The sequence below is a fragment of the Drosophila grimshawi genome, unplaced genomic scaffold, assembly GCF_018153295.1.
Source record: "Drosophila grimshawi isolate 15287-2541.00 unplaced genomic scaffold, ASM1815329v1 contig_1377, whole genome shotgun sequence".
Classification (NCBI taxonomy): domain Eukaryota; kingdom Metazoa; phylum Arthropoda; class Insecta; order Diptera; family Drosophilidae; genus Drosophila; species Drosophila grimshawi.
The window spans coordinates 3,176,677-3,197,599 of record NW_025062900.1 but is presented as its reverse complement, the minus strand read 5'-3'; the positions used below and the strand labels follow the sequence as shown (position 1 = coordinate 3,197,599).

Here is a 20,923-nt window from a genome sequence, read left to right as displayed (position 1 = left end):
AATACCTAATGGCAACTACAGCTAAGTAATCTTAACACTTAGCCTAACTGTGCAGTTTGTAATTATTTTGGAATATACTAAAATGATAAGCATTAACTAATGTTAACCCTTAACAGAAACATTTTCTATGCTGTTATTTGAAGTGGGGAATGTCTAACATGTTCTCTGCTGTTAAACATCTACAGCTGCAAATTACATTCCGTCTCCAACTGAGGCCTTACAGAGAACTGTTAACAGTGCTCCAACATGTGTGCCTCTCTCTCTCACTTCGAAACGCGTTAACATGGAAACCACACCTAATTTTGCAGCATATTCGAATAAGCATTGCTCCTTCAAATTACGCTCACGCTCACCTTAGTAAAAGAGAGCACGCTCTCTTCGTGCTACGCTCGTGTTTTGCTTCGTTCGGCTTCGCTTTGTGGACGTTAACCTCATTTCGTGAGACTATTTTGGCTGCAATGTTAGCATTCATTGTCTCTGTGACTCGCCTGTGAGACACAGATGCAAAACAGGCGAAACGAAGACAAAGCGAAGACTTCCAATTGGGTTCTTGGTGTTTTTTTTCTCTTCCTCTTCTTCTGTTACTGCTTTGGCTTGACAACTTTTTGTTATCTGCTGCTGCTGCTGTTGTTGTTGTTGCTGTTACGCAAAAAGCTGTTGACAGACATCTCTCTAACTACCCACACCACCCTCCCCCATCTCTGTCTCTTCTCCCTCATAGTTTGCATGAAATTAAAATAATCTTCTAGATTTATTGCAATTGACTTAAGATTTTATTTGGCTTCAAATTTAAAATTTTTGCTGCAAATAAATCGAATATCTGAGCAAGGAAAGAGAGGTGGAAAGGAGTGAGAGAGGGGGTTGGGGTGGAATTAGGGTGTTTTTAGCTTTTATTTACTGACTTAAAGCACAGCCAGACAAATGGAGTTTATTTGCTTATTTATTTATTTATTTCCTTAGCCTTTGGGGCATTCGTTGCTTAAGAAGCACAGCTGCAAATGCAACTGCCACTCCTGCAGGGAGGGGGAGGGGGGTGGCAACTTGTTGACTTGTTTAAAAATGGCTGTGAGCAAAAGAAAATGGAGTTGCCACTGCGGAAATGCCATTTTTCATTATTTGCTTAGTGAGACAAGAAGAGCCTTAAGCGGGCAGATAAAGAGCAAGAGAGAGAGAGAGAGAGAGAGAGGGAAAGAGGGAAAGAGAGAGAGAGAGGGAGACAAGTGCATTTCCCTAGCATTTTAATTTTCGTTTCTTTTTCTTCCGCTTGGCAATTTGTTTATTGCATTTTTGTTTAGCTGGCTTAGCTTAAGGGCAACATTTTAAAACTATTTTGTGCCACAAGAAAATTAATTCACATTAAAAGTGTTTCTTTTTTTGTTTTTTTTAAATAAACTGCGATGGTAAAAAATTTGATGATTTTTTGCGCATAAGTAAAACAGGAGCAACAAACTATTTTCAACTTTAAGTGTGGGATTAAGCTAGACATCAAAATATGCTCGTTGAGCACTGGTTTTTAGAAAATCGTAGTAATTTTGACAATGTTATGACAAAGAAAAGATGGAGCTTGTCAGTGGAAGCATTGGTTGAGGGTATGTTTGAAGGGTTTAATTGATAATCAACTTTGCAAGTAGTAATAGTAGTTAATGTAGAGATAAAACCGTGATTTAGAAGCACAGCTTATTGAAATTCGGATAATTATTGCAAAATTTGAACTTTTCACTTTTTTGGGTCATAATTTTAACACGATTTCAATTTTGATTGTAGTATTAAAGTAGAGGTCAAAGCAGGAAAAAAAAGTTCTGTTTTTATTTGAAAATTAATTGAGTTTTTACTTTTAATGGCTAATAAGAATTCGCTATATGAAAATTCGTTTAGTTTTTGATAAGTAATTGCAATGAATAATTCTAACCAAAAGTCACATAAAATGCCCAAAGCCAAAACTTTAATGTGAATTTAGACGAAGAACTTTTCACTGCCTTAAGGTAAATTTCACTTTATTTTCAGACTAACTTTGTAAACATACCTCAAAACATTTCCTTCACATGTGACAAGTAATAAATGACAAATTTGCTTGACATACCTGCAATGGAAAGAGAAGAGAAATGTTAAAGTGAATTTCTAGCTAAAGCAGAAACTTAAAGTAGTTCGGGGAAATGCGTGGAGAGTGTGTGTGTGTGTGTGTGTGTGTTGGTTGTGTGTGATTGGAGATACTCCGCTCAAACATCGATCATAAATGATGAAGTGTGGGGCAGTCAGAGTTTGGTGTCGCCTTCAGTTCCCAAGCCAGACAAATGACCTCAAAAGGCGGAGAGCGGCGTGCAAATAACGAGTGAAAGTGCTCCAATGATGACTGATGACGCCCAAATTTACGACCTTTTTTGGTGTGGAGGCGACTCAAAAGCGTATCGAAAAAGGGCGCACAAACTATTTGCAAATACTAAAAATACGGTTACCGCTCAATAGTTGTTGCAACAATTTAATGGCCAATAGGCCAAAAAGCGTCGGCAACCAATAAACTGTAAGGCTCAAAGCCATATGAAAACATTAACGCATATCAAATATGAGTCGAGTGAGAGCGAGCGAGAGGGGCAATAAGACTGAGTGTGCGAGTGAGAGGGGAAGAGCGTTTAGAGAATGGCGAGATTGTTATTGGTATTGTTTTTGTTTCTGTTTTTGTGCTTGGTTTTTGCTTCCCATCCAACTTTTTATGGGCTTGAACATTTTTTACGAGCACTTATTTCCGCCCCAGAAATTAGAGAAAACCCCAAAAACCGGCAAAAACCTCCCCCCAAAAAGAAAAAACAAAATGCCTAATAACTTCTTGGAGAAAGAGTTGAGTTTGGTTTTGCCCCTTGGCTCTTTGGGTTTTTGGGCGGCAAAGATTTTGCTACGGAATTTATGATGTGTGTAACAACAATCGAGTCGAGGCATTGTTTTCCATTCTCGAGCATCTCAGTCAAGTGTGTCATGCAAATTTTGCTTATTTTATTTAATGCGATTTTTATAAGTGGCAATTTTGATGGTTGCTCTTCTTGTTGCTGTTGCTGCCCTCGAGGCACATGCCCCAAAATAGATATTTCATTTAGCATTTGCATTTCCATTTAGCAGTTGCTCAAATCTTTTCTATCAGCTGCGAGCAGCTAAACCTGCCACACTCTGCTACAATCCAGCGATTAATTCGGCTTTAAGGAATTATGTGCAAATAATGCTTGACTTTCGATTCCTTTTTGATATTCCTCACTTTCTTTGCTATATATTTTTAGACAATTGATGGAAGCCGATTTTATGAAATGCCTCAGATTATCCCTTTTTTTCACATAAATACATATAAGCTGAAAAGCTTTTGATACCCATTAAAAATGTGAAAAAAGTGTAGCTTGATGTTGTGCAGCACTTAAAGGATAAATATTCCTGATCAGCATCAACAACAGAGTCGATTTAGTCATCTTGGAACTAAAGACTTCAAATTTGGCATATAGAAATTCGTATACCCTACCCAAATCCAGCTTATTTCATTTAATCGATTAAAAATCGATTTTCGATAGCAAAAAAAGCCACCATTTTTAATATAGAACTGATGTTGAATATATCTTGGCATATTATCAATCAACTGTACAAAATTCCTCAAAATCTGTTAAATAATACACAAGTTGAACTCCACTTTAAAGATATTTTAAAATACAAGCAGAATCCGTGTTTTAATCGATATTAAATATATCGAATAGTTGTACTTGAAGATAGCCTACACTAGATAATTTTAAGTTGGTTGGCAGTACTATTTTGGGTTAGCAAAGGTCTTACTTGAAAATAGCATGGTTTAATAAAGTAATTAATACTGGACTTGGACTATCTTTCTCTCTCTCTCTCTCTCGCTCGCTCTCTCTCTGTCTCTCTCTCTCTCTCTCTCTCTCTCTCTCCTTCACACACTGTCAATATGAAGCAAGAATAAGAAAAACCTTCATTTTTACTTAATTTCATTATCGAATTCTGTTTCGAAACTACGAAAGAGTAATTAAAAAATTTTCATTAAATACTTGACAATTTCACAATTGTATTTTAGGCATGCCCCAGATATTGGCACATATATTGGAGGTATTCTGGTTGCTAAACAATATACCCTTTCCTTATTACTGATAAACTGTACAAGTTTCATTAAAATCAGCTGGATATTTCCCAGTCGAGCGCTCTTGACTAGAGCCTACTTACTTATTTCACTTTCATTTTCGAGAGGTATTTAAAAGTATTGATTGACTGACTGACTGACTGACTGACTTCCCACAGGGTTGCCAAACCAAGGCTAAGAAGCAGAGACGCAATCGTTGAGCTTGCTCAATTGCCACAACATTCACATTCTTTTTATCATATTTCATATTTCTTTGCCTTTTTCTCCAGCTACACTTTTATTGTTGTTGTGGCGCCCCAAGGCAAATAGGGGCGTGTAGGTGGGAGGGGGCGTATAAAGTCAGTGTGCGTTAAGCCGAAAAGTGTGCATAAATATGGAAAAGAGCACGTAGAGCAGACTACGCAGATAACAAAGTCAGAAAACAAGCCATTGATAAATGTATTTCTGTTTGTATTTGTATATAGATATATATATATCTTTATATATATATATCTGTATTCCTTCATTTGTATTTGTTTGCTGAGGGATGTATGTGTGGGTGTGTCTGCATATTATTTGAATTTAAATGTTTTTGGGTCACATTTCGATATTACTTTTAATGCGAGTAAAGCCACAAATTCACCTTTGCAGGCAACAAATAACAGCAACAGCAACAACTACAACGACAATATTGAAATGAAACCACAATTCTATACCTGTTGTTGTTGTTGTTGTTGCAAAAATACTTTGTGAATGAAGCCAGCAGCATCAAAGCCAAACAGAATAACAAATAGAAAAGACAAAGTTGCAAACTGCAATCGCAGCAAATGCTCTGCACAGAAATGGACCCAATCACAATTCCGACCAAATGAAACAGAAAGCGTACAGTGATAGAGCAGAGGGGTGGGGTTGTGAGGGGTAGAGGGAGTGGCGAGTGGGGAGGAGGAGGAGTAGAGATAGAGGGTGGCCAAGAAATGCACTCAAACAACTGGCAAAACAACCAGAACAAATAAGAAAAACAAATCGAAAGAAATGCAAAATAAGGTGAGTTAATGCTGAGATAAATAAGTAAGAATGAAGCAGAGGAGAGTGCTCGACGTGGCAGATACCCTGCAACGAAGAGTAAGTAACATAAGAAGGTATATTCAAGAGTTGGGCAAAAGTTGTCGATGGATGTGATAATTTGATGTGCACATTTAAAGTCTCTATTTGACAAACAGACTGACTGATTGACTGATTGCCGGACTGACAGATTGACAGACTAACAGACTGACAGACAGACTGACAGACAGACTAACAGCCGACTAAACGTTCCCAGATGAGAAACCAAAGATTTTTTGTTTTGCTGAATTGAATTTATTTCATATTGATGATTTTGACGCGGTCTCGATTTGATAACCATAAAATGAGCAATATTTGTATTGCAGCAGTATTATTATTTTGACCGCAAGTGTATACTGCTTTCTTCTGTTTGTTACAAACTTCAGCACAACTTCAACACACCCTTTTTATGCATTTTCAATTTGCTTAGGGTAGCAAAAGAACCACATAAAATCAAGGATAAATTCTTGATTCAAGGACTCACACAACTCTGACAAATTGAATATTTAAATTGAAGCGAGACGACAAACAGTCGACAAAAGTCGACAATTTAACAATAGTTTATGGATTTGCTGATGAACAAAGGGCAAAAAGTAGAACGAAAATATTACGTGCTTTTCACACTTTCGGCTAGCAATAAAATTGGCAGACCGCAAGCTGTTGCCAAAGGCCTGCAAGCTTTCACACACACACACGGTGCTTACAACTTTTGCCTGTTGCAAGAACATGTATCAATATGTGTTAGTCCAACAACTGTTGTAATTTACATGCGAAACCCTCTCCCCCTCCCCCTGTCACCCCTCTTATCCTTGCCGAACCCCACTCTGACAAAAAGCGCTCAAAACAAACAGAAAAACTTTTTAATTTTCGTGCTCGCTTTCATGGCCAACACAAGAAAAAACAAAAAAAAAATAATAAAAAAAAGGCAGGCACAAAAAAAGACTGTTGCCGGCTTTTGCGCGTGTTGATTGCACATCATTTTCAATGTAGCCAGCTAAAAAGTACGCTGCGACTTTTCCCCCACTCGCTTTTCCCGCAATCGCTTTTCCCCCACTCGCTTTTCCCCCACCCGCACTCGCCTTTGCTTTCTGCTTCGCTTCCATTTAGCAGCGCTTATGTGCGGCTCAGCGACATATTAAACAATCGAAAAGCACTTGCCGAGGACATCAAAAAATTACAACAAAATGAGCAACAAAAAAATGAGCAAAGTATAGAAAATAAGCAGAGGAAAATAATTTGCACGCATCACAAGAGATACCAAGAAAAACGCATACAAAATTTGATTGGCATTTCAGGGGCAGTTTTTAATGAACAGCAAAAATGCCACAAAAAAAAAAGACAACAACAAAAAACAACAACAACAACAAAACAAAAACCATAACAACCACAATCCACAAAGGAAGAAAGGAAATAAAATTGACTGTAAGCCTGCAATTTGTTCATTTTAATTGTGAATTTGAGGAGCAAGCACTTGGCTCAATTGCAAAATGATTTCTTTTAATTAAACGCGGCTTTTATTTTGAACATAATTCAATTTTTGTTCTCCAAGACCAACAGATAGCTATTAAAGAATGTAGTGGAAACAAATTTAAATTAATGATTTTAAAGAAGCGGGAAAGGTTTGAGCGAAATCTTTGACAGCGCTGGAAAACTATATATTATATATTTGTGGAACTGAGTTCCAACTGAAAGCATTTCTAAAAACGAAATACATTTTTAAGCAACATTAAATTCAATCCAAACTATTACTTATGCTGTAATCAAGCAAAATATATTAGTTTAACATATTTGTTGGCCTTTAATGTTGATTTTAATCTTGAGTTTCAATAGAAAGTTAGTTTTAAAGTACTTATAAAATACACAGAGAAAAGTCTGCATTCATCATATCCTCAACTCGAGCACTCTCGACTAGCACATTCCAGCTTGTTGTTATCTTTTATTGCAATAATATACAACAGCAATAAGAGCAAACAAAATGTTAGCTAAAACAACTTATTATTATTGGTTATTATTGTTGCTGGCAAATAAAACGTTGATAATTCTGTTAACTGAATTAGGCGCTTAAATAACGCATTTTGTGGCTGCTGTTGATGATTTTGGTTTGGGGCATAATTGATTTTTTTTGTGGTTGTTGTTAATAAACACACAGTGGCCAACAGCAGCAGAATGGGGCAGCAGCCTGCCACATCAATGAAAGCCAAAATGCACTTGCCAAAACACACCAACACACACACGCCAACACACACACACACACACACACACACCAACACACACACACCTAGGCACACAACTATTTGGGCTGGTCAATATTTATCGTTGATATACTCGAAATGGGACCTGGCAGTCCTGGCAAACAAGTTTCGCTGCAATGCAAATAATCAAAGAGCCACAAAAAAAAAATACAACAAAAAAAAAAACAAAAGCAGAAGCAGAAGCAGAAGCTATTGCCAAATGGTATTGACAAGCGAAATGTTGAATGTTTTAACTGGTTTCCAGCTAATGGCCACCAGCGCAATTTAATGCAGCTGTCATATTAAAGTGTTTAAGCTATGCCTTTTTGAAAGGTGTAATAAATTTGTATATATTATGCATGTATTTCCACATTATGATTTCTTTCTACAAATATTAAAATCTGTCAAAAAAACAATCGATAAATTTTGTTTGTTACTGGGTAAAATGGGATAACTTTGCTTCATTAAATATGATTTGGCCTACGACCAGAATATATATTGTTGCTTCTAATGTTCATCTTAATAAAGTATTTAAAAAAAAAGGAACTTTAAAATATTTAAATGTGTCCAAAAAATCGTTAGAAAAAGTTGTATTTCATTTTGTTAAATTTTGAAGGAAATTGTTGTGCAATAGCCGGATACAATTTGGGGTTTGAAGAGAGGGTTGTGGGGCTTACCTGAATTGGGTCCATTGCTGTTGGGTCGGGCAGATGGCGCTCCGTCGCGGGCCTCCACCTCGAGGGCGTAGGCGCCCTTCTTCTCCCTGTCGAACACGGTTTTGGTGAAGATTTCGCCGCTTTGCAGATTAATTTCAAAAAATTCTTTGCCCTCGTTTCGCGGCGAGTCGACAATGTAGTAATAAACCTGCAAAATACATAGATAAAGCACACATACCGTTAGAGGCAAAAGTCAGGGGAAAAAATGTATATACGTTGAATTTTGTTGACAAATCAAATAATTGTCAGGAAGTTAATTAAAACATGTCGAGTTCAAAGCGGAAATTGCAGAAAAGAATTTAAATCAAGCAACAACTGCGCAATATGGGCAAAAAAGCTGGCTGAGGCCCATTAAAGGAAAAGGTGATGACGCTTTTCACTTACACAGAGAGAAAAATATGCTTTATTAAAGCTAAATCTTTTGCTATTGGTAAATGAGCTTTTTTCTTTTGAATTTCGAACTCATTTGCAGATTTATAAAGACTCTATTCTTGGAGAATAAAAATGCGCATCAAATTCAGCAGCAAGAAGAGAAGAAACTTGATTCAAGGATTTTATTTAAGAATATATTAAAGCAAATTGTCAAGGCTTGAAGATGATGAATTGGTTCCGTTCTTCTAATATATTTTCTTATTATATCAATTCTACAAATAGCTAAACAAATGCTGACTTGCTTCAGCTCCAGCTACGATTCCAAATTGTAATCGATAAAGTTATCGTTTCAGTTTCGTTTCGGGTTCCTAAAGAGAATATTCTTTTGCTTTCTATGCGCACAAATAATAGGTGAGTTTGTTCAATTTTCTCGCTGTGTAACATTAATAGTAATCTGCTGCAGGGAATGCGTCTTGCAGCGAACTTGTCGCTTCTGTTTTACAGTTGCGGCTATAAATGAGAAAACGCTAATTAGTGCGAACATTTTGCGCGAACATGCAAATTACTTGGCTGCAGGACATGAAATGTGTTGGCCAAGTAAAGCTAGAGAGAGAGAGACAGAGAGAGAGGGAGGAAAGCAGGCAGTGGCCAGTTGCCAGTTACCAGTTACCAGTTACCAGTTGGCAGTTGGCAGTTCAGTTACCCATTTTACCATTTAGCCATCACCCAAGTGCCATATTATTATAATCGCGAGTGCCTAGCCTTAGGCTGCAACCCCTCCCTCGCCTACCTCTCCCCTTGTAATCACTCCCTTTACCCCTCGCCTACTGCTAGCCCCATTCTCTTTGAAGGTCCAGCGCCCTCAAGGTCTGCTGTCAGACGCATGAAAGGCGCTTGTGTTTTTTCCTTTCTATCTTAGTTTTTTGCCGCATTTTTCTTCTATTTTTATGCTGTGTGTTTTTTTTTGCTGCGAACTTTCACTGAGAGCTTAACGTGCTTAGAGGGCGTGTGAAAATACTTCTGCTGCTGGGAGCTACAAAAAAAGAAGGAAAAAGTGACAACTCTTTGACATTTATTAGCCCCAGCTGCACAGACGAGCAAAAGGCGGCGAACGCAGCAAAAAAAAAGAAAGACAATTATAATGGGAGAAAATGAGTGCTAACAAAAAAAAAAAAAAAAGAAGCGGAGCTGAAAGTGTGAACACTGTCCATATAAATAGAGGGAACTGGACTGGACCCAAAAGCGGCCAAGGTAAAGCAGCTCAGCAGGAACTATTTAAGCTCTGCTCGACAGTTTGATTATAAAACGCTTAAGCTGTGCAGAACAAGTTTTTCACTATAATTGTGAATTCAGATTCCTTTTTTTGGGTTCACACATTGTGCGAGCAGACATCTCTGGAACCATAAAGTATACATACAACTATATAAAATCGTAGAAGTGGATAAATGCTAAAAGCTCGCGAAGAGTTTGAGTTGCTATTCAAAATACAGAATGCAGTAACAAACACTAAATTACAGTGTATTTTCTAACTCAAATTTTCACATTTTTTGTTAATGACTAAAAACAGTTCTGTGAGAACTCAACTCTTTTGGAAGCTATTTGGATGAAAATATTTAGCTGCCATTTTCTCTCTTTGGTTAGCAGAAGATGAGCTTGAAAACTAACAAAACGAGTCTGGTTTTAGAGTAGATATCTTCGAACTGATAAAGTATTTAAACATGTTTACTATTCTTAGGATACGAGTCTTTATAGTTTATAGTGTTGCTTGTGCCTCTGTGAATTAATTTCTTAGTAGAGTTTAGTGGATGAAGATTGTTATTCATGCTTTTTATGCACTTGCAGAGTGAATTCAAAGTTTCTCGAGAAGTTTGTGAGGCATTGCAGGAGACGCCATCGACCACAGAAAGTATATATATTCTTGATCAGCAGCGACAGACGAGTCGATGTAGTCAAGTTGCTCAGTCTGTCGATTTCTATATGAATTAGTACGTAAGTTTTAAGTCTAAGAAAATATCGTAATACTATTTCAAATAGTTACCCATGAGAATAATCACTTCTTGTATGAAAAACTTTTCTCTTAATTAATATGTCCTGCCTAAAATAAGCCTTTACAGTTATTAGAATACTCGCAAACACTTTAACATTAAATATTGCTCAAACAAAGTTCGATTTCTCTATTTATTATTCATTTTTGCATGAATTTATAATATTTTTCCTGTTTCGCAGTGTAAATTTTACCTTAAATAATTGCTGAATATCAAGTAAGTTGCCGCGGATTTGCAACCGTTGAAATGAAGTGGCATCTTCAAGTTATGCTCAAATTAATCGCGTATGCACTTGGCACATGGAACATGGCACATGCCACATGTGGCATAAGTGAGTGAACGAGCACATAACGGTGTATGAGAAGATTTGCAAACGCTTAAGTTGCACTTAAAACGCTAGCTGAAATTTAAGCATCGCTTCAACGCTCCATTAACCAAATGATGCTTTAAACTGTTGCCCCACTCCTCCCTCCCCCCCCAACATCCCCAAAAAAGCCACACTGCCAACTTGTGACTCTTTTTTGTCATCTTCACTTCACACAGACACACACACACACACACACAGAGGCACACACAGAGGCACACTCGGATAGAGTCATTCATTTGCCAACAATCGCCTGGCATTTCCGTGGCTCATCCCAACCCATGCCAACAATTCCATCCAATCCGGCATCCTATCAAACCAACCCCTGCACCCCCCTTCATCCCCTGCACCCGCCTGCCCCGCTTGATGTCAATTTATTCACGTTTCGCTTACGTTTACGGGTTGCTCACCTGATTATTTGGGAATGTGCCATCCTTGTCGATGGCATTCACTTGTGTCACTTTGGTGCCAATCGGTTCGCCCTCCAGCACCGTTTCCTGTTCGCGTTCGGTGAATAACGGTATTTCGTCATTAACATCCTCGAGCATTATGTAAACGGTCGCTTCCGATGCCAATTGCTGGGCGCCATTGTTCTATAATATCACAAAAAAACAGCAAAATAAAACAGAAAATTAAGTTCGTCTCTTAAATGTTTAATTTTTCATTTATTTATTTTTTTGTTTATTTAAATATGCTTTGCATAAATAATTCATAAATGGTTGATTGCGTGTCGCAAATAAAAGTGCACATTTTCAAATGTATTCAATAACAAACCTGATTTCAACACAAAAAGCAAACAAGCTTTATTGTTTCCATTTGTTTAATTAATTTTTATTTATACACATAGAGAAAGTATGCGCCATAATCAAGCAGAAAAATGTGCAAAATTATCAATATCACAGTGTATATTTTCTCTATAAGAAAAGTCTTTGAAATTATGGTTTTCATTGCAATCGTTGATCGATTTTTATCGATATTGGGAAAGCGGCTAAAGTTATCGATCAAATGGAATAAACTTTAACTTATAAATCCAAACTTAAGCTCTCTAGACAATATATACTTTAAGAAGAGATATATTCCTCTGTCTTTCAAATACTTTTCTTACTAAAATGCTTTTAGCCATTTTCAAGTTCAGGAATTTTTGTTCTTCAATCGAAAGTTGAAGTTTAGCAAATAAGTTTTTTTCTGAGTGTACTCGATTTTAATGAGCATATGGAAATTGAGTCGTTAGCTGCTTGTTATATGATTGATTGAGCAAATACAATCAATCAATCAATAAATCGCATACTTTATTATGCAATTTATTAGTCTGCTCGAGAATGAATTAAATTACTGAGTCCGCTCGGCCACAGCCAGGCAGGCATTGAGCATTCTGTTTGTCATTTAACCGGACAAATGTGGGGTCAACTGGTTAACACACACACACACACACACACACACACACAGTGTGTCTACACATTGGTTATCTATTTGCTTAAAGTCTGTGTATTAATCAATTGAAATGATATGTCTTCCAGATACTTATGTGGAACATGTGTTTGCACTGTCTTTGACAGCACATAAAACTCAATTTCAGGATGTGGTTAACACTGCCAGCTGTTAGACAGAGAGAGAGAGAGAGAGAGAGAGAGAGGGAGAGAGAGGGAGACAGCGTGTGTGTAATCGGATGAGGCAGATCTAAGGCAATTGATAATTTCGAAATGAATTATTTAGTTTTGCCATCGAGTTTTGTGGGTAAATATGAATTTGTTGGTTTGCCAGCTAATTAATAGTTTGCCGACACACTTTGACCAAGTTTGATTTGGTAAACAACATTGGCACGGGTACAGTTAACACCAACGGATATCAACTGATACACCTAAATACTTGTCACAATATTTGTTTAGTTCAATTGCGCAAACTGTTGTCAAATACTGTGAATTATGCTTATTCGATTCATTTAATTTGCATTTATACTTTGAGCAGGATATCGTCTTACGGAATATTCTAATGCATTAAAGGTGGCATCGCTCTGAATATATATATATGTATATATGCCTGATCAGCATAGTTAGCCTAATCTATGTAGCCAAGTCACTCTGTCTGTGTGTTACTATAAGAACTAGTTTGTATTTCTGCTGCAGACAATATATAATCAGAGCGCTATATAACTGCAATAGGAACAATCGGTTGAAAATTGAGTTCTTCTACGATTATCATTTTTTCTTTACGATAATATCCGCATCAAGCTCCTAATTTATGTGTCTTCTTAAGCTTCTCACAGCAGCAGCAATGGGCTACTGAATTATATAGCTGTTTTAGGATTGATCGATAGATTTTGTAAATATATAGTTAAGCTGGGGTCATATTTTACACGGATATATATTTCTATATTGCTGAATATTTGACATCAGTTAAATTTACGAAAAGTATACAAAAATTGGAAAAATTTAATAAATGACTGTTGATGTCATATAAATAACATTTTGGCTGTTTAGAGAAGCCACAACCAACATTTGCTGCTAACCGCAAAAACAATTCGTAAAAAGTCTAAAAATTGTACAATTAAAATGGAATAGCATTCAAAATATGCACTGAATATATATTTTATTAACTTGCAATCTGACGCGGCAACCGCAAATAATTGAAAAATTAATTTCACCAAAAATTCTTTGATGCAGCAGCAACAACAACAACAACAACAACAGCAATAATAATAATAATATAATAATCTGGGCAATGCTGTCCATTAGCTGTATTTGCTATGCATGCCAGGGGGATATTTAATTAACTGCCTTTAAATGGAAGTTGCAATTGCATTTTAATGGCAGAGGGATAAAACTAATGCATGTCCCTTGGGGCAACATTCACATCATTTGTGGCATTTGTTGGCCGCTGCTGTTGCTGATGTTGCTGTTGCAGCTGGTCAGTTGCATGTTTAATTTATTGAGCAGCTGAAACAAGTTGTCAATAATTTTCCAGCACAGCTGAATGGCAACGCTAATGAGCTGCATTAAATGGCGGCGCACAAAGGGGTAGATGTGAAGAGCCATCTAAAACTTGCCACTGATTGAATTTCAATTGAGAATCACAGTGCCGACGACTGACTTTGACTTGGCTGAGTGACAGACTGACAGACAGTCAATCAGTTGTTCAGTTGCCACATTCCACAACTAATTGCCACTGCGCACTGCATTTGCATTTGACGTGACGCTGGATGGGCTGGAGTGGGCTGGAGTGGGGTGGAGTGGGGTGGTGGCATGCTGGGGACGGTGTGGTGGTGGTGGTGGTGGTTACAAGTCGCTAAACTCGCGCAAGTAATTAAAACTTTTCAAATAAAATAATTATAAAACGTATTTGGAAGTCATTCCCAAATACAAAAGTCAAATACATGCTGCACAGCTTGAGCTGTGCGCTTAATTGAGCTCACAGCAAACTTGAAAACTTGAAGCAACTTTTTCGGTTTTGCGTTTAGCGTTTTGGGCACTTTTCGCTATTTATTCACGGTTTGCCGAAGCGCATAATGAGTATATTAGTTTCGATGCTGCATCTCGAATAGAGCGAAAGATTGTCAACATATGTCTTGGAAAATAATCAAAAATAGTTCAAATATAATGCGACAAATTTGACATTTATCTTAGTATAAGCAATCAATATTGAAGTTAAATAAATAACTATAAAATATATTTATTTAGCTAAAATGAGCCAATCAAAATTCACTTTTTAGAAAGAGACCAGATATTTATGCTCCTAAGATATATAACTCTATATAGTTTATATTAAATAAAGTCTGTAAATTTAATAAGATTTTGTTCAACAAAAATAAAATAAATCAGAAGACGTTCAATTTACATATTATTCGTATATTATTTTATATTAATATTTTATATTAATTTACTAGTCTCTGCACTGTTTCCAGCGCATTGTGCAGTCGACTATAGCCGACCAAAAATGACCAGAATTTTTCTTTACACTTTCATTTTTGCAAGCAAAAAGTTGGCTTGTTGTAATTGAAATGGGTATCAAGTTGAGTTAAGTGTTAAATGTCGAAACTTACCTCGACGCGTATGGTCAGATTGTACTCCTTGATGCTCTCGTAGTCGAGCGGATGATTGACCTTTATGTCCGCCCAGGTGTCGCCATTGTCCGGTCTCTGTTGCAGATAGAATGTGTGAAACTTGTTCGTCTGTGCCGTCGAGCCGGGCATTAATCTATAGAAAACCGTCGGATTGCCCTCAATTCCCGAACTGCAGACGTTGGCGGGTGTTGAACAACGATTTCAGAAATAAAATAATCATATATAAGTAATTGGCATAGATTGTTGTCTCATTTATACACTGATATGACAGTCAACGAGAGAGAGAGAGAGATAGATAGAGATAGATAGATATAGATTGAGACAGTCGTTAGTTAGTGTAGAAAGAGTTTTTTTTTTGGCTACATGAAGTTTAAGTTTCGGAAATAATGATATTATTTTACTACAAAATGAACTTTAAATACTTTTTTAATTTGCAAAAAACAATGAAAAGTATTTTCAAAAAGTTTTGACAAGCAGTTAAGAACTCTTTGCTTTTTCATTTTCAAGTTTCTTAAGTTGCACACAAAAATAATTAAATGTATTTAGAAGCTAGATGAAGTTTATAAAATATCTATACATGTTACGCACACACACACACTCGTACACACACACACACACTCTGCTCAGACACACACACATGCGACATATCAAAATACAAAAAAGTTTGATTTATGACACACAACAAAAACATATTCGCAAGAAATTCGATTGCAAGGAAAAAAAAATGAAGAAAATGCTGCGCTTCAAATTGGAAAATTCTTTGCCTTTCCGTTAAGCGTCTTTCGTGCAAATCAACCCAAAAAAAAAAAGAAAGAAAAGAAAATAAAGCGTGAAAAGCTAAGAAAAACTCGGCTTCAACAGCAAACAAATAAAGAGACGAAAAAAAGTAAGCAAGGCGCAAAAAATGGCTTCAAAACATTTAATTGCCATTCGAGTGTCAAAAAGTTGTTGGAGTGGGTTTCAAGAGGGGTGGTTGTGTAATAGGGGGTTGTAGGTGGGCTGGGCTGGGCTAGGGTGGGGTGGGGTGGGGTTTGAGTAGAGGGGCCAGCAGATGATGACTGTTTGTTTGCTGCGTGTTGTTGTTGTTGTTATTGTTATTGTTGGCGAGGCGAGGCGAGGATAATGAAAAACAAATTAGGCACAAGGAGGCGGCAAACAAACAAAATAAATTTTATTTGCACTTGGACAACACTTGCAGCTGACAGAAAGATGATGAGCAAGAAGAAGAACAACAAAGTTTTTGCAAAAAATAAAGAAGAAGAAAATCTGTCAGGTTGCGCCAAAAATATATACTTGTTGTTGTTGTTGTTGTTGCTGCTGCCAAGGACCAGGACTAAAAGGATATTAGTTGGGTACAAGGCAAACAAAAAAATATGTTGCAAAAAAGTTGGTTGTGGACATTTTTTTCCATTTTTTTCCATTTATTTTTTGGTGGTAAATGATTGGATTTAGAGGCTGTGAGTGTCGTGTGTTTGTTGTTGTTATTGTTCTTGTTGTTGTTGGGGTGTATTATATATATTTTTGTAATTGATTTGTCGTTGGTTGTATTGCAAAATCAAAAAAAAAAACTATTGTTTTGTGTAGAACTTGATGTGAGAATTTTTGTGTGAATTTTTTTTCATAGGAATTATTTTTTATTCCGAGCACTTGGTTTGATTTTTTAAATATATATAAAAGTCTTGGTTTGCAGTTGGCGCCTAAATGCTATAGTTATTTATTTGATCTAAATGCTAAAAATCATGATTATCAATTGAATTGAACGGAATAGAAAGCAAAATATTTAGTTCAGTAAAAACAGGCTGTCAAACTGAAACCGTTTCTGGAATTTATTTGATTATTAAATAAACTAATAATATATTTTTCTCATAACTGATTCTTAGAGGAATTGTTGAATCTGTTACCAAATTTTAAGCATAAAACTTGCGTTTCCGGTTCCGGTTCCGGTTTGACAGTCTGCTTTCAAGCACTGCTGATAACATTTATCGTTAAGTTCTGCTGTTGAGTGTGACCCTCATTTAACTTAAACCCATCTCATTGTTATTGTTGTTATTTGTTGCTGCTGCTGTTGTTGCTGTTGTTGTTGTTGTTTTAGTGTGTTCTTAAATGCATGCCGCACTTGAGGCAAGCACTCGACAACTGGCGCATTAAGCGCACTAAAACTACAACAACAACAACAATCTAGACAACAACAAACAATGGCAAACACACATTTATTATGAGATACGCGCACTTGAAAATTGCTGCCAGTGTTGCCCCCCAAACTCGTTTAGACGCTTAGCAGTTTTCTCGCTGCTCTGCACACACTTTTTCGCTACGCGCTTAATAGCATCTTGGCTAAACACACACACACACACACCCACACACACACACATATATATATATATATATATGTGTAGTAATATATACACATGTCTAGCAATATATATATATATATATATATACATATATATATATATGTGTATATATATGTATATAAAAAGTTGACAATTTTGTGCTGGGACAAGATAATTGCAAAAGGAACAAAGACAAACAGAAAATAAACCCAAAAACACAAACAAAAAAAAATAAATAAATTGTTTTCATTTCTGTTTTTTTTTTGGTTTTTTTTTTGAGTTGAAAATAATTGAGACGAGCGTAATGCGAAAATTAAACCCAGGCACGTTTAATAGTTGGCAATTTCCTAAAAATACTTAGCATAGAAATGAAATTTTTACTTTTGTTTTTTGTTTTTTGTTTTTTTTTGTTGTTGGTCGCACTAAACTAACGCTAGGTGGTGCTTTATTTGTTGGTGCACGGTGCACGGTGCGTATGTGCAATATTTGCAAAGCAGACCCATTTTAAGTGCATGGCTTTCAGTGCCAACAACAATTAAAAATCATACAAAAAAGCAGGATGAGAAAAATGAGAAACCACCAAGCAAACAGCAAACAGAAAACATAAACAAACAAACAAACAAACAGTGTGTACTGGCCACAAACGGACGCATAATTAAAACGTCAGTGGCATGTGGTTGGCTTGCCACGAAGATAAAACTCTGCTCGTTATGTTAATGCCACACAGCGAGAGAGTGAGAGAGACAGAGAGAGAGAGAGCGAGTCAAAAGTCATTTAAGTGCGCCACTTCAAGTTTTTAATTGCAATTATAAAAATGCAAAACTTTATTTTAAACAAACTTTACATTTTGCTTTCTCACTTTTTGTTTTTTTTTTGCATTGCTCAACTTGACAAATTCTATGATCATTGCAGCACTGGCTGCCCCTTCTGCTGCCCCTACACCTGCCCCACCAGTGGGCAGTGGTCAGAAAGTTGACTTGTGGCAGGTAATTTAAAGTGCAGCTGCTGCCACAGCCACAGTGAAGGTCAATTAAACTCAACCCGAATGCAATTGAGTTCAACTCTAAACTAAGAAATAATTGCCATCTTGGGCATGCTTAAGATTTAAATTTATGGAAGGTATCTAAAATACAAGTGCGATTTTAATGTTTTATTTTTGCCAAAAATTTAAAAACACTTGAGAAATGTGAGTTTGGATAACTCATCTATCGAAAGTTGTTTTCTAATCAATATGGTGATACGATCAGGCTCTGACATTTGTATATACAAAATAGATACCAAAAAGACGGATATATTCCAAACTTAATCAGCATATATATAGTATATATATAGTATATATATAATAGAGTATATCTATATATACTTTATGGCGTTCGAAACGTCGACTGGGAGATACCCTCAACAAACAATCTGAAAATAGTTTATATTTTTCTTATTCCATCTAAATACAATTTGTACAATTGTTCAAACTTATGTCAGTTTATATTCTATATCAATTGCAATGCTATATTTTCACAGTTGTTTCTTTAACTGCTATCGATAATCGATTTAGTCTGGAAATTATCGATAAGATGAAATAAATTGAATAATATACGAGAACCTTACTCATAACTTTAAGTCTTGGGTACTTTGAACCTCTGAGAATGGCTTCATAGACGGACAGACAGACAGATGACTTGTCTGTTGATGCTGATCTAAAATATATATATACTTAATGGGATCAGGGTCGAGTTTATCTGCTGCTTGTTACATACTTTTAGCTCAAGTTCATTATACGCTCTTCACATGTTTTCAGTGGATTCATTTTATAATCATAATAAACAAAATTTAAATAATAAATAATATAAAATCAAAAATATTTCAAATCTTTGGGTCCCCAATGCAACGAAGAAAAGGTGATTGCAGCTTAACTACCCCTTCACAGTTGAATACGACAAATGTGCTTTATATACAATTATTCAATCTATAAAAATAAAATACAAATAAATCTTGTGCATTTTCTGTGTGTGATTTGTGCAGGTTTCTAAGAGATTATGGAATGTGTTGTTACTGGTGGTGTTACTGGTGCAGCATATATATAGATATATGGTATATAGTATGTGGATGTGCAATGATGGGGAGCAAAGGAGCTATATCAAGCCGAGAGTGCGCAAATGAAAAATGAAACTTTTATAATAATTAACACACTTAACAAAGGCACTCTCAGTCTGATGGGGGGGAGGGGAGCTGTAGCTCTAAGGATCTAAGCAACTAGAGAACAACATTCAGAAAACACACTAGAAAACCAATAAAATAAGAAGAAGAAGAAGAAGACAACACCGAGAAATTATAATGAAAATGATGGCAAGTAATTGAAACTGAAGCACCTTGGAAAATATATATATATATATATATATGTAAAGTGTAACAGCTTATCAAAGGATAACTAAGCAAAATGGTATGGCTTTATTTTTAAATGGATTTTGTTTTTAGGTTTTTAATTTTTATTTTTTTGTGGGTTTTGTTTTTTTTTGGTTTTGGTTTTTGTAAAACGAACAGACCTGGCTTTGATCGAGACGACTTTGCCGCCGACGGGCATATTTTCCTTGACATAGATCGGCCCATAAACGGTATGGTCCCAAACTGGGGGATTGTTGGCCCGATCGACCACATCGATCTGTACTTCGACCGTTCGCGATAATGGCGGATAGCCCTTGTCTTGGGCCATCGCCTCTAATTTGTATGTCTCGCGCTGTATTTCAAATACATTTTCAATTCAATTTGTACATTTTTTTTTCGTTTTTCGTTTTTTTTTTTTTTTTCAAAAATACAAGCACGTTTCAAAATCAAGCGAGCGTTGGACAGAAAAAAAGGCAAAATACAAAAAAATTTATATATAGTTTGGAAAAATACTTTTGGTTTTTTTTTCTTTCATTAAACAAAATAAGGCAAATTGTTTTCGTTTTTTTTTTTTGTTGTTGAAAAAATCAAAATTGTTAAAGTTGTAACCAACACCTTTTATGGGGAAAGTAGACAGCACTAAAACTTAAAATTCAAAAAAATGTGTGGAAACTTGAATGATTTCCATTTGATTTTATACTTTTTCTTCTTAATGGCTTTTTCAAAAGTATATTTTTCTCGCAGTGCAAATTATTTGTAAATCAAGTCTCGACCCTAGCCTTCAAAATGTAAACAAAATAAAATATATATGGTAGATATATATATGTATATTTTGTTGCCGTACTGGACAATAACTGAAAATCGCATACACAATATATATATAATAATAATAATTCAGTTTTGGAGAGCATAAGTACAAATATATATTTATATGTATAAATATTATTAATCTTTTGTGGTATAGAAAACTAAATGCATAACAAATGAAATCAAAAAAGAAAAAAAGAAGGGCTTTGTGCAATTTTCGTAGCATACTTTTTGAATTTGTTTTTTTTTTTGTATTTTTTATTAATTTTTTTCATCGTTTTTCGACTATTGCTTTTTAACATTTTTGAACAGTTTTATTTACCTTTTGTTTTTGTTTTTCCTAGAGCTTAAACTAAACTGCAACCTTGCGAATAAAATGCATTTCTTAATTAGTTTCTTTTCGTTTGTTTTCCCAA

General features: G+C 35.8%; 1 protein-coding gene across 1 annotated transcript in view; it reads right to left on the bottom strand.

Annotated features, from left to right (window-relative positions):
* LOC6562838 (neural-cadherin) overlaps positions 1 to 20,923 on the bottom strand; it is a 148,209-nt gene that overhangs the window by 71,643 nt on the left and 55,643 nt on the right. The window contains exons 10-12 of the mRNA XM_043214450.1: positions 14,968 to 15,157; positions 11,342 to 11,524; positions 8,112 to 8,298 (exon numbers count right to left, since the gene is read on the bottom strand). Coding sequence (XP_043070385.1) covers positions 8,112 to 8,298; positions 11,342 to 11,524; positions 14,968 to 15,157 — 560 coding nt within the window. The remainder of the gene's footprint in view (positions 1 to 8,111; positions 8,299 to 11,341; positions 11,525 to 14,967; positions 15,158 to 20,923) is intronic.